The sequence below is a fragment of the Moschus berezovskii genome, chromosome 22 (genome assembly GCF_049115385.1).
Source record: "Moschus berezovskii isolate FMDL1 chromosome 22, NW_MosBer_1.0, whole genome shotgun sequence".
NCBI lineage: Eukaryota > Metazoa > Chordata > Mammalia > Artiodactyla > Moschidae > Moschus > Moschus berezovskii.
Window position 1 is genome coordinate 9,468,656 of NC_142481.1, and position 14,343 is coordinate 9,482,998.

General features: G+C 47.1%; 1 protein-coding gene across 6 annotated transcripts; it reads right to left on the minus strand.

Annotated features, from left to right (window-relative positions):
* Positions 1-884: 884 nt before the first annotated feature.
* C5AR2 (complement C5a receptor 2) lies at positions 885-11,986 on the minus strand. 6 transcript variants are annotated; one of them, XM_088830151.1, is made up of 4 exons: positions 11,863-11,986; positions 8,177-8,371; positions 7,609-7,783; positions 885-4,389 (listed from the first exon to the last, which is right to left on the minus strand). In XM_088830151.1, the coding sequence occupies exon 4, from the start codon at positions 4,372-4,374 to the stop codon at positions 3,361-3,363; it is 1,014 nt and encodes a 337-aa protein (XP_088686277.1). In that variant the 5' UTR covers positions 4,375-4,389; positions 7,609-7,783; positions 8,177-8,371; positions 11,863-11,986; the 3' UTR covers positions 885-3,360. The 6 variants fall into 6 exon arrangements, with proteins under 6 accessions (XP_088686277.1, XP_088686276.1, XP_055267729.2 ...); XM_088830150.1 differs by lacking the exon at positions 11,863-11,986 and adding an exon at positions 10,374-10,510; XM_055411754.2 differs by lacking the exon at positions 11,863-11,986 and having other exon boundaries at positions 8,177-8,625.
* Positions 11,987-14,343: the final 2,357 nt, after the last annotated feature.

Sequence of the window (14,343 nt, forward strand, 5' to 3'; positions counted from 1 at the left end):
CAGAGGAACCAATGAGCAGCTGCGGGCGCCCGAGGCTCACTCTGCGCCTGCGTACAGGATGATCAGGCCCCGCCTCGCTTTGGGCGGAGCTCCGGGTGACGCTGCGCCCTCTGGGGGCCAGTGGAGGCGTGACGGTGGAGAATTGGTCTATCCTCCCACTAAACAGCTAACGGGATCTGTGGGTCGGCCGGACGCTAGGGTTTAGCCAAAATAGGACGCTGGCCTGAGCCCAGACACTCTCAAAACACCCCCCCGTGATTTAGTTATTATAATTCATACTGTTAATGTCTTAATTATTAATGCATTGATGTATTCAGTTCCGTTCAGTCTCTCAGTCGTGTCCTACTCTGCGACCCCATGGACTGCCGCACGCCAGGCTTCCCTGTCCATCACCAACTCCCGGAGCTTGCTCAAACTCATGTCCATCGAGTCAGTGATGCCAGCCAACCATCTCGTCCTCTGTCGTCCCCTTCTCCTCCTGCCTTCAATCTTTCCCAGCATCAGGGTCTTTACATTGATGTACTATAATTCACAATCATTAATCTATTCATGTATAATTCACCCTATCAACTCATTAATGAATATTACAACTCAATTTCCAAGCTTTCTGTCTTGAAGGTCCTAAGTTCTCCAGAGACAAACACAGGGATTACATAGTCGGTGAATGTTGAATGAATGACTACTTGAAGGAGAAAAGTGAGTCCTCTTTAGTCCTAGATGGGTCAGTCATTGCGGCACTAGGCCTCAGTTTCCAATAGGGAAACTATTGGAAACTATTTAAACTATTTATAAATAGTATAAAACGAGGATAATGCCTACTTTTCAAGATTGTTGGGAAAAACAAATGCAAAAGTATACATAAGGTATCTAAACTTTTTTCACTGTTATACATATAGGCTCTTGATAAATGTTAAATCTTTCATTTTTTATATCCTTCCCATCATTCTCCTTTTTACCTTGGATAGCGTCGTGGTTAAGATACAGCTTTCATTTCTAGAATCAGTTCTAGGCACTGTGAGTACAGAACAAAACAAAGGAGTCCATATTTTGGTGAGGGAGACAGACACATAGATTAAAATAAATATATGGAATGTCAAGCAGAACTGCATTTTCTATGGAGAAAAACAAAGCAGGGAAGGGACAAGGAGTGATGCTATTTGGTCCAGTGGCAGTCACAGAAGACATCTCCCAGAAAGTGACATTTAGGCAAAGAGCTAAAAACAGTGTTGCAAGCCATGGGGATCCCTTGGCGAGAGCATTCCAGGGAGAGGAAGCAACAGAGGCAAAGACTGAGATGACCTCGTAACTTGGAGGGTCAGGGGTCAGCAAGCAGGCTTGTGCAGTTGGTTGAAGGTTGAAGAACAGCAGGGAATGAGGTGGGAGAGAGGAGGAGGATTGAAGTGAGGACTTTGGCTTCCAGTCTGAGTGAGGTGGGATCCATTGGCAGAGTTCCATGTGACTTAGATTTTAACAGAGTCCTCTGGCTCCCATGTGGGGAACAGACTACAGGGATTCAAGTCAAGAAGAGGAGACCAAGGAGGAGGCTGCCACAATAGATGGCTGGACCAGGATGATGGCGGAGAAGATGGAAACTTTAAGATAGAAATCTGCAGGGATTGGCTAAGTTAGCCATGGGCCATGAATATGAGAGAAAATGAAGTGACCCAAGGTTCTTGGCCTGAGCACCTGGAAATACAGAGTTGCCATCATTTGGGATGGAAAAGAAGTGGGAGGATGGCTGAAAGAGAAAATCCATACTTCTGTTTTGAGCATATTAAGTTATTTATTCTACAATGAGTTGGGATGTCAAGTGGTAAGCTGTATGTAACTATTGAATCCTTAGGAAGCAATTAGAACATCGAGGGGCCAATTCTTGTGTCATTATCAAAAGAAGGGGAAGAAATTGACTAACATCTGCTTAAAATGTACAAAAGAGAACTACAATTTTTTTTAAAAAGTGAACATGGGAGAAAGCAAACAACAAATATGAAGTTAGGAAGAAAATAATGAACTACCAATGCTAAGGATTGAGTAGAAAACTTGAAACTAGTTCTTGGGAAAACTTCTAATTGGAAACCTAAAGAACTTGATACATTCATGCTAAAAATAAGCAAAAACCAAAGAACAAACTTCAAGAACAAAAGGAGGAAGTTACAACAAACCAAAAGCAAGGTTATTTTTCATGATCAAAGGACTTCTATGAAAAATTGCTCAGAAAGACTCTAAAAGCTTTCATGAAATTTATTCTTTTTAACAAGAAGTAACACTGATTCAATAAGAAAGGAAAACAAATTTCAAAAAATACAAAAGACTATTTACAAATGTACAAAGAACTCCCCTAAATGGCACCTGGCCCCAATGGATTAACTGCAAGATTTCTTCCAGCTTTTCATGAAGTTATGTAAATTGTCCCAGGACAGGATTCATTTGATAAGACAATTTTGGATCATGCATGAGAATTCTGGTGGTTTAATCTCTAAAGTTATGTCCAACTCTTGTGACCCTATGAACTGTAGGCTGCCAGGCTCCTCTGTCCTCTGTCCATGGAATTTACCAGGTAAGAATACTGGAGTGGGCTGCCATTCCCTTCTCCATGAGAATGCTGAATAAAATATCAAAAAATAAAATATGTGTTGTTGACCTAAGATGTGTCCCTGTGTCAGATTTTTTTTAAAGCAACAAAAAGATCCCCATCATTGGGTAGCTCACAATCTAGTTGGAAGCAAACATGGTGTACACAAACATAGTTTGGCTCTTTTTAAAGTTTGGGAAGGGTGGAGGCGAGACAGAAATTAAACTAGCCCAGATGTTGTCCTTGGAAAATTTACAGGTTAGCTGGGAAATTTTGTCCCAGAAACTTGGAGAACAGAATGTTCTGTTCCCCAGGGAGGGGACTGAATTAGGGAGACCTCCCTGGAGGAAGTACTATTTGAAGAAGGCATTGAAGGAAATTTTCAGTGATCAAGAGCACGGATACTAGAGTCAGGTAAATATGGGATCCAATCTCAGCTCTATAATTTCCTTGTTGTGTGATCTTGGGCAAATGACCTCTGGGTTGTTGTAAGAATTACCTTAAAGGAGAAACTATGTGTAAAGTGCTGTCCTGGAGTTAAGAAGGTATCACTACTATGTGATTTCAAAGATCTGAACAGGTGATATTCTAGAGCAACCTTGTCCAATAGAACTTCCTGCAATGATGGAAATGTTTTATATCTGCACTGCACATGGCAGGGGCATAACAAATGTTTGTTGAATGAATAAAAGAACAAATGACAATATCATTAAACTCCTGGACCCAGCTATGCCTGAAGCCCGTCTTGCAAAATAAGATAGGAGGATAGAAACTGATTTCCCCCTAGCCTACACTTCCATCTCTGAGACCAGGTCGTGACTGGTCGATTTCTTGCTGACCATACTTTCATCCTCACTCTGTGGCTCCTTCAGGGCCCAGCGACATGCGGCTGGCAGAGACTGGCGGAGTTGAGCCTGCCCAAAGTAGAGGAAAAGCATGGGATTGAGGCAGCTGTGAGCAAGGGCCAGGCCCACCACCAAGGGTTCAGCCCGCAGGGCCTGGGCCAGGAGGGTGGAGTGTGGGGCTGCCATGGTGAGTATCAGTCCCAGCACGTGGTAGGGGGCCCAGCAGACAAAAAACCCCACCACGACAGCCAGGCCCAGTGGCCAGCAGCGTCGGGTAGCATGACACAGGAGGGCACCGTGGCAGACAACCACAACCACCAGCGGCCCCAGGAAGCCAAAAATAAACCGGGTGGCCGTCACTGAGTTCTCAGCCACGGTCGAGCCGCCGTAGTCCACCACACACTCCAGCCGGTGTGGGAAATGCTCCTGACGCAGCCGGCGGTAGATGGCCGAGGGCACGGTGAGTAGCAGGGCCAGCCCCCAGCATGCCCCACAGGCTGCCCGCACCCTGCATGCCCGCCCGGCTGTCCCCCACCAGATGGGCCTGAGGGCCAGCAGGCAGATGTCTGTGCTGAGAGTGGCCAGGAGGAGGACGCTGGCATACATGGACAGCAGGATGACAGAGGGCAGGGTCCGGCAGCCCACTGCCCCATACAGCCAATGGCCCTTGTGGGCGACGGACACCGCCAGGATGGGGAGAGACAAACAGCAGAGCAGGTCCGCTATGGCCAGTTGGAGGAACCAGATGGCACTGACCCTCTGGCGGGCCTCTTTCCAGGTCACCCAGGCCATCATGGCATTGCCCGGCACCCCCACCAGGAAGACGGCGGCATACAGCAGGAGTGGGGTTGCGTGGAGGAGGTCAACGGAGATGCAGGAGCCTTCAGCGCAGTCCACCGGGAGATCTGGAATGTCGCCGTAATCCCCATACTCGGTGCCGAGAGAAGTGTTCTCCATCCAGGCTGCAGACACCTGGAAAGGCAAGCAATGGTGTGAAAACTCAGAGACGAAAACTCTCAGGCCCTCGGAATCCTAGTGGATAGGAACCTCAGCCAGTTAGCACAGGTCAGGACAACGTTAGGACTCCAGTGCAGGGCTCCCCTGGTGGCTCAGTGGTAACGAATCCACCTGCCAATGCAGGAGACATGGGTTCGATCCCTGGTCCGGGAAGATCTCACAAGCCACGGAGCAACTAACCCCATGCTCCACCACTACGGAGCCTGTCTGTGCTCTGAAGCCCGGAAGCCACAATTACTGAGCCCGTGATCCGCAACAAGAGAAACCAGGGCCCCGAAATTGAAAAGTAGCCCCCGCTGACAGCAACTAGAGAAAAACCTTCATAGCATTAAAGACTGAACACAGTCAAAATAAATAAAATTATTTTTTAAAAAAAGAACTCCAGCACATTAGAATCTTAGAATTCTAAAATGTTACAGTGTTAGAACCCCAGCTTATTAACGTCTTGGAGTTCTAGACTATTACCATGTTAGAATTCCAACATGCTAAAAATCTTAGAATTCCAAAATACTAAATTCTTAGAGAATTTAGTAGCTAGCTAGCCATTTATTGCTTGACATTCTAGACCAGCCCTGTCCAATCGAACTTTTAATGTTGATGGAAATAGTCCCTATCCGTGGTCCAGTACAGTAACTGCCAGCCACATGTGGCTACCGAGTATTTGAAATGGGAGCCAGGGTGACTGAGAAACTAAACTTTCTATCTTATTTCACTTTCATTGATTTAAATAGCTACACGTGACTAGTGGCCCTAGTGAAGTTCCAGAGCAGTTAGCAAACTGGAACTCTAGAATCTAAACTATTGAAACGAATATTCATCGAGATGAATGTGAACGTGAAAGTGTTAATCACTCAGTCATGTCCGGCTCCGTGCGACCCCAGGGATGGCATGTAGCCTGCCAGGCCCCTCTGTCTGTGGACTTCTTCAGGCAAGAACGCTGGAGCGGGCTGCCCTTCCCTTCTCCAGGGGATCTTCTCAACCCAGGGATCGAACCCAGGTCTCCTGCATTGCAAGGAATTTTTAATTCTTTATAGTGGAATTTTAAATGAGGGGTCAAGGAAGGCCTCTCTGAAAAGGTGACGTCTGAGGGAAACCAGAAAGGAGGGGGTGAAGGGCAGGAGGAGAAGGTGGGGCAGGGCACAGGGGACGAGACGGCTGGATGACACCATCGACTCAATGGACTTGAGTTTGAGCAGACTCTGGGAGGCAGTGAAGGACAAGAAAGCCTGGTGGGCTGCAGTCCATGGGGTCGAAAAGAGTCGGACAGGGACTCAACAACAGCAACGAGAAAGGAGAGGGGGAGGGAGCTGTGTGGTGATCTGGGAGTAGTGAATTCCGGGCGGAGGAAAGAGCCAGTGCACATGCCCTAAGGCGGGAACATGATGGTACAGGTTAGAACTCCATCTCCCGTGGAATAGATGGGAGGTAAAAGCAGAGATATCAGTGCCTTCGTAGGTACTGTAAGCTCTTCATCTTTTACTCTGCATGAGATGGGAGCCATGGGAAGGTGCTGAGCAGAGAAATGACATTGCCTACCACAGCAACGCGAATCATAACTACTACTACAACCCAGGTCTCCCGTGTTGCAGGCAGACTCTTTACCATCTGAGCCACCAGGAAATCTCCTTTCGTCATTATTATTATTAAGCACCATCTAGTGAGTACTTTGTGTTCTGTGCCAGGCATTGCTCCAAGCCCCTTTACATATTATATCATTTAGTCCTTAAAACAATCCTCTGATCGTCACACCATTGTTAGACCCATTCTGCAGACAAGAAAACTGAGGCCATAGAGAAATTAAGGAACTTACCAAAGGTGGCTCAGCTAAGTAAGTAACAGAGTTGAATTTCAAACTGTGTTAGTTAGTCCCACTCTGAAACTCCTGGCCCTAGAACATCATCATCCAAAAGTCTCAGGTTCGGGAGAGTTGGAAGGCCGGACAGCCAGTGACCCTGAGCAGATCTGGCCTCTGTGACTCTGAGTGCACAGTTTCGGCCGGCTCTCTCTCTGGGTTTCCTCATCTGAGAACTAGTCACAGAGATGAGCCTACCTCGCCAGTCTGGGGAGGCTTTGAAGAGGCAACATGTGTAAAGCTTGTGGCACAGATCGAGGGCTTAGGTAGAAAACAGACTCGTTCACATCGTGTCATGATAACCTGACACTGCGGCTCTCTGCTGACTCTTTGGGGCTGACTGGCACTCCGCAGGGCATCAGCTGGAGTTGACACAACAGGAAGGGCAGAAGGGAAGTTGGGGCACTCCCTTCCCCCTCCCCTTCCCCCCTCCCCCCTCCTCCATGCCAAGTAGCTACTAAAAGGCCAAGCCATTGTGTGTGTGTGTTTAGCACTTCACTTTCATATTATTTTCGTCTCTAACATGAAGCCATGTGCAGGCTTTAAAAATTCAAACCCTCAGGACTTCCCCGGTGGTCCAGTGGTTAAGACTCCGCATTTCTTCAGCAGGGGGCAAGAGTTCAATCCCTGGTTGGGTAACTAAGATCCCACACGTGCTATACAGTGTGGCAAAAAAAAAAAAGAAGAAGAAGTGCAGAATCTCAGGCCCCTCCCCAGACCCACCAATCAGAATCTGCATTTCAACAGGATAAAAATTCAAGCCCTCACCAGCTGCGTGGCTTTGGGCAAGACACCAAACCTCTCTGTGTCTCAGCTTCCTCATCGGCAAAAATGAGAACAGACTCACCTTAGGGAGTGTCAGGAGAATTCATCAATGCAATAGGCACGAAGAGCTGAGCACGGTGTCTCGTCCACCATGAGCGTTAAACGTGTGCTGGCCGCCTGGTCCCAGATCCACACGCACCCTCTCCCGCCACCCTGAGACTCCACCCTCCCCGGCTCTTCCTGGTTCAAATCTGAGTTTTCCCCGTGTAAGCAACTCAGTCAGTCAATGGTATTTCCCTTTTAACACATTAAATAGAAATCCAAACACTCCCTGTGCCATTGCTTAATCTTTTCCATTTAATGTGTCTCAGATCTACTTTCCCTATCTGGACACAGATCAGCTCCTTTCTTCACAATAAGGTCAAAATCAATCCACAGGCTGGGCGTGTCATGCTTATTAACCAGCCGCAGACTGAAGGACATTTAAGGAGCATCACGGGTAGCATTATTATCTTCTGATTTTATACACCAAATAAATTATATTTCTATATTTATACCTATGTGTGTGCTTGTGTGCTCAGTCACTCAGTCATGTCCGACTCTTTGCGACCCCGTGGACGGCAGCTGCCAGGCTCCTCTGTCCATGGTGATTCTCCAGACAAGGATACTGGAGTAGGTTGCCAAGTCCTCCTCCAAGGAATCTTCCCATTCCAGGGATCGAACCCAGGTCTCCTGTATGGCAGGCAGATTCTTTACTGACTGAGCCACCAGGGAAGCCCAAGAACACTGGAGTGGGCAACCTAATTCTTCTCCAGGGGATCTTCCCAGCCCAGAAATCGAACTGGGGTCTCCTGCATTGCAGGAGGATTTTTTTACCAACTGAGCTACCAAGGAAGCCCACCTGAGGGTGATAATATTAATATACGGGGATCCCTTGACAGAAGCTTTCTGTTGACCTGCCCGAGTAAATTCCAAGAGTCTGAGATGCCGATGCAGATTCCATGGCGATTGTATTAAGACTCCTCTCCTGAAATTCTAGTTCTGATTCCCAGATGCTGAAAATAATGAGTCTATATGATCAGGCCTGGGAAAATGCCCCCCCTCCGTTCTTCCCTCCATCCTTACCGTCTCTTGAGGAACGGTCCCCAGTTGGGCCAGATGCCACGGCAGGGGGCAAGATCCAGGCTGACAGCCAAGACCCAGGTGTTCTGAAGTCTCTCCCCACTGTGTCTGGCAGCTAGTGAATTCCTGCAAGCCGGTTCCTGGAGCTCCCAGGGGACTCTGCCGGGCACTGTCACCTCACAGGTCCCAGCCAACGCTCTTAAGCAGGGAAAAACAGGATTGGCCTTTTCCTATTCCTGCTAGTGTCTGTCCTGGATTCTTCCCATGACTCACACATCCCAAAATTACAGGGCAGCAGGCAGAGGTGGGTGGATGCTGACCCAGTGTCCCCAGCACCAATCTGCGTGTTACCAGCTTCCTGGAAGCCGGATCTACATGTGGCTTGACCTTTGGGTTCTGGGGGTCTTGGCCTAGATTCGCTGTCCCAGCAGGGCCCTCTGAGGTCTTCCCCACCAAGTCCCCACAGCCCACTACCCCCACCCGCTCCCAGACTCAAACGCAGCCCCTCCCCTCCCTTCTGCCCTCTGCAGAGCCTTGAAGACCAGTATACCTCCCGCCTCCCACGTTCTGAGGGAGAGAGCTCAAGGTCACAGCCTCCAGTAAAAGGCCAAGTGTGCCCAGCACAAGGCCTGAGGCGTCAGAGGCAGACAAAACACAAACAAGTCCTATCCGCTCTGTGGACCTGTTTTCCCTCTTTAAAATGGAAAGATCTGGGGGATGTCTCTGGTGGTTCAGCGGTTAGAATGCTGCGCTTTCACTTCCGAGGTTCAAGGTTCGATCCTGGGTCAGGGATCTAAGATTCTGCAAGCTGCACAACTTGGCCAAAAGCTTAACAAATAATAATAATAAATAAAATGGGAAGATTTTGAGCACAACGGTTCCTAACCTCCCTCCCAGCATAGCATAGAGTCTGAGAACATGGATTTGAGAGCCAGAGCAATAGGATACATATTCTAGGTTCCCCATTGACAAGCTTCTCGGGCCTCAACCCTTCTGAGCCTCAACTTCTTCATCTATGAAATGGACATTTTAGCTATGAACATTAAACTGATGAAGAGATTTAAAATACACACACACGGTAGCGCCTGGCACACAGGAGATGCTGTGTACACATTTGTTAAATTAGCGACAATAAAAAGTATATGCTATCAAGTCTTAAAAGCTGCATTTTAGGGAGAAAGGCTTAGCAAGAGGAAGTGACCCTTATTCCAGCCTCAGAACCCTTTATTCAGTGGTTTTGATGTTTGCGCCACTGTGTGCATGCTTCAGGGGATGTATTTATAAATTTCTTGTGTTGTTGTTTGGAGAAGAAACTCCTGTTGGTAGTGGAAGTTGTTTTGCGGTCAAGAGACAGTGAGTCGCAGTGTGGGCCGGGGTGTCTCTGGGCGACAGTCTTGGCTGAGCCTGACCCAGACCACCCCTCCCACCACCTTTGCCCCCAACATCCCGCCAGCCCTAAGCCCCCCGTGGGAACCCGCTCTGGTCAGAAAGAGAGACTAACATGGGAGAAGTCCCGGGGTTGCGGGCAGGTATTGGAGGGGACACTGTTCTTTATCAGCTCAAACCTCCTCTGATCTTGAGGTTACAGAATGTATTTCTCAAATCACTTAAATTGCTTGGTCACTGAGTCCCAGGCAACTGTTTCTCGGATTCTAGGAAGCTAAGGTTTGCCGGTGTCTCTGGAGCTGGAGGTTCTTATCTGGGGATCTGGGGGATGCTGCGAACGGAGACAGGGACACAGATGTTATGAAAAGTTGGGGGGTCATTTAGGGAGTGGGGTTCCTTTTACAGACGCCCTATGAGATGCTGAGTATCAGCCCATCAACACTGGCTACAATGAGGACATCTTAGAAGTCCAATTCTTTGCGGCCCCATGGACTGTAGCTCGTCAGGCTCGTCTGCCTGTGGAATTTTCCAGGCACGAATACTGCAGTGGGTTGCCATGTCCTCCTCCAGGGGATCTTCCTGACCCAGGGATGGAACCATCATCTCTTAAGTCTCCTGCATTTGGCAGCAGATTCTTTACCATTAGCGCCACCTGGGAAGCCCTCTAGAAGTTTTTTCAATTCACCCATATGAAACTTGTCATTTTTTGTGAGTCATAATATGTTGAAGTCTGGCAAATCTGTGGCAAAGGAAAGCAGATTAGTGATGGCCAGAACCTGAGGGGAAGGGGCGGGGAATGTGAATGGAAACTTACTGCTTAATGGGTTCTTCCTTTTGGAGTGATGAAAATGTTCTAGATGGACTTCCTTGGTGATCCAGGGATTTAGACTCCATGCTCCCCATGCAGAGGGCACGAGTTCAATCCCTGGTCGGGAAACAAGATCCTCCATGCTGCACAGTATGGCCAAAATATATATATATAAATTATATTAAATTTTAAAAATAAAATGTGTGGGTTTTTTTTAAAACTGTTCTGGAACTAGTTACAGATAGTAGTCTGTTACAAATAGTACTAGTCAGAAACAGTAGTCAGAGTTGCACAACATTGTGGATGCACGAAATGTTACTAATGGTGAGTTTTACATTATGCGTATCATGCAATTTTTAAAAAATAATAAGCTGTTATATGCCCTCACCCCAAAATAGGATGAAGTCTGGTAATTTCATAAAGTTCAGCCTAATGGGACTTCTCTAGTAGTTCAGTCAGTAAAGAATCCACCTGCAAAATGCAGGAGACCAGGGTTCAATCCCCGGGTCCGTAAGATCCCCTGGAGAAGGAAATGGAAACCCACTCCAGTATTCTTGCCTGGAGAATCCCATGGACAGAAGAGCCTGGTGGGCTACAGTCCAAAGGGTCACAAGAGTCAGACATAACTTAGGGATTAAACTACCACCATGGGCTAATAGAATTCAAGAAACCCAAAAGGGTGAGTGGCCCAGATGGGGAAACCAGTCTCTTTTGAACAATATATATTATTTCAAGATATCTGATGCATGAAAAAGAGTGTCTATAATGTGTGAAGTAAAAAGTACAACAAATAAGAAGCTGTAAAAATCACCATCCAGCTTAGAATCTGAATTTCTAGATCAAGAATAAATTTTTTGGTGAGGGAACTGAGAGTAAGTATGTTAGTTTTTGCTGGTCAAGAGGTCATTCATACTCTCTGGTAGAATGAAAGTGGCCACAGATTGAATGGCATGGCTGTGTTCCAAAACTTTATTCACAAAAACAAGCAACGGGCATGATTTGGTCCACAAGCTGGAGTTTGCTGATGCCTGAGCTAGGTCAAAGACTCTGAAGCCTAAACTGTTGAAATCACAGACTCTCAGAACGTTGGAATCACAGGCTATTTGACCCAAGGGATCCTACAGTGTTAGTCACACACTATTTGAATCACAGGAGTCTAGAATGCCACACCAGAATCTTCGCATGTTAGAAGTACAAACTCCAGAAGTTAGATGTTAAAATTTTACAGATGATCTGAACATTAATCAAGGAATTATAGCCCTGAGCTGTCCAATATGGTAGCCACTGGCTGCAAGAGACTATTGAGCATTTAAAATGAGGTGGATCTGAAATGAGAGCTGCTGTGAGTGAAAACTACATACTAGATTTCAAAGACTTGGTGTGAAGAAAAAACAAGAATGTGAACTCTCTCAATAACTTTGTACTGATCGTATTTTGAAATGATAGTATTTGAAATATATTCGGTTCAATAAAATATAGCATTTAATTATTTTACCTGATTCTTTTTGTTTCTCTTTGTTTGTCTCTTGCTTAGCTGCTGAAAAAATCTGAAATCATGTGCATGGTTCACGTCATATTCCTTTCGGACAGCATGAATCTGAAGTAATACCATCCTGGAGGTTGGAGATAGGGTACTTGAGAAGGTCATGTGGCCCAGATGCAGTGGGGTTGGGAGCTCTGCCCTTCCAACTCAGCCAAACCCATCATCCACTTCCTTCCCCCACCACTTCCTCTTCGGTACTTGTTGACCCAGCAGATTCCTTGGGCTCCCGATTTTGCAATCGCCTAGCCCATCAACCCACTTCCCTCCTGGGCAGCACTGATCAACACCAGGCCTTAGAAAAGCCACCTGGATCCCACATGTTGGCATCCAAGTGTTTTGAGAAGACCACTGTGAGGCCCAGCTTCTGGGAAGCAACTCCTCTCCAAATCAGGGTGAAGGAAAAGACCCCACTGCCTACAGCCTATTCCCCCAACCTAGGAAAGCCTGAGGGTGGCCAGGAACAGGGATAGGGAGATGGGAGGAAGAAGTCAGGGAGGGCTTCCTGGAGGAGACTGCATCCTGAAGGAAGGTAGAACAGCAAAAGCAAAGGGTGGTCTTTTAAAAACAGACTGGGCAGCCGAGAGACCAGGCAGGAGAAAAGGCAAGGACCCAAGTGGGAGAGGATGGAGGGCTTGAACCAGGCAAGATGTGGAATGGGAAGAGGATGGCTTCCAGAGTGGGTCCCAACTGAGGCTTGGGTGACTATATGGACCGTGGGGGCACACCCTTGAGTTGGGGATGGAAAGGGAGGGGGAAGTTTGGGAGAAGACGCTGAGATCATTTTGAGTGAAGTAGGTATAGAGGCCAGACCTTGAAGAGAGCGAGAGGGCTGGGAAAGTACTGGATGACATCACACAAGTAAGACACGTGTTCAAGAGAACTCTAGAAAGCCAATATTTAAGGGCAGAAGAAGAAAGTCTGTAGAAGAGGCGGAGAAAGATCATGCTGGAAGTGAGAGGTAAACCAGCCCGCCTGGAACAAGCCAGGGAGGGGCCCAAGTGGCTGGGAGGAAGGTGGGAGGAGGCATCTGGGCTGTCCAGGTAGAAGGGACCTCTAAGGTCAGAGGCATCTTTATGGGGGTGCCAGAGCAGAAGGTAACTGGGGCTCAGTTCTTCCCCCAATGACCTTGCTTCCAGAGGGTCTGTTTGGATACCAATATTTACTATCAAAACCCACACACAACCTTCTCTCCAAGTCCTGCCGAGCACCTGGCACCCTAGGTGCTCAGACAGCGTCTGCTAATAAAATCATCCCCAGGACGGACATGACAACATGGTAATAGCAGGATTCAGCTACAGTTCCCATCAGAATCAGACAACATCCATGTCCAGTGCCCCGTGCTGAGGTTGTTCCCTAGACTCAGCCAGCTCCTGCAAAGAGAAAGAAGGAGCTGATATCTACGTGATTGTCATATTCAGGGACCACCACCTGCGTGTGGCTCTCTTGGCACTTGAAATATGCCAGTCTGAATGGAGATGTACTGTGAGTGTAACTCACACCCAGGATTTTGAAGATTTAGTGCCCACCCCCCAAAAAAAGTAAATTGATACAGCCACTATGAAGAACAGCATGGAGTTTCCTTAAAAAAAAGAAAACCTGAAATTAGAATTGCCATATGATCTAGCAATCCAGCTTCTAGGCATACGTCTGGAGAAAACTCTAATTTGAAAAGACACATGCACCCTAATGTTCATAACACAAGTGTTCACCAAAATCAAGACATGGAAGTTACCTGAAGGTCCATTGACAGATGAATGGATACAGAATAGGTGGTATATAAATATGTACATTGGGATGTTACTCGATCATAAAAAAGAATGAAATAAAGCCATTTGCAGCAACATAGGTGGGCCTAGAGATGATCCTACCAAGTGAAGTAAGTCAGAGAGAGAAAGACAAGTGTCATATGACAGCACTTACACGTGGATCCAACAAAAATCACACAAATGAACTTATTCACGAAACAAAAATAGACTCACAGGCATAGACAACAAATCTATGCTTACCAAAAGGGATAGCCCGGCACAGAGGAGAGAGATAAATTAGGAGTTTGGGATTCACATATACACATGAGTGCATACGTAGTCCTGTCCAACTCTTTGCCACCCAACGGACGATAGCTCACCAGGCTCTTCCGTCCATGGGGTTTTCCAGGCAACAATACTGAAGCAGGCTGCCATTTTCCTTCTCCAAGGGATCTTCCCAACCCAGGGGTCAAACCCACATCTGTGTCTCCTGAATTGGCAGGTAGATTCTTCACCACTGCGCCATGTGGGAAGCTCTTAACATGTGCACACCACTGTATATAAAACAGGTGAACAACAAGGGCCTGCTGTAGAGCACAGGGAACGATCCTCATCATCTCGTAATAACCTATAACTGAAAAGAACCTGGAAAAGAATATGTACATGTATAACCGAATCACTTTGCTAG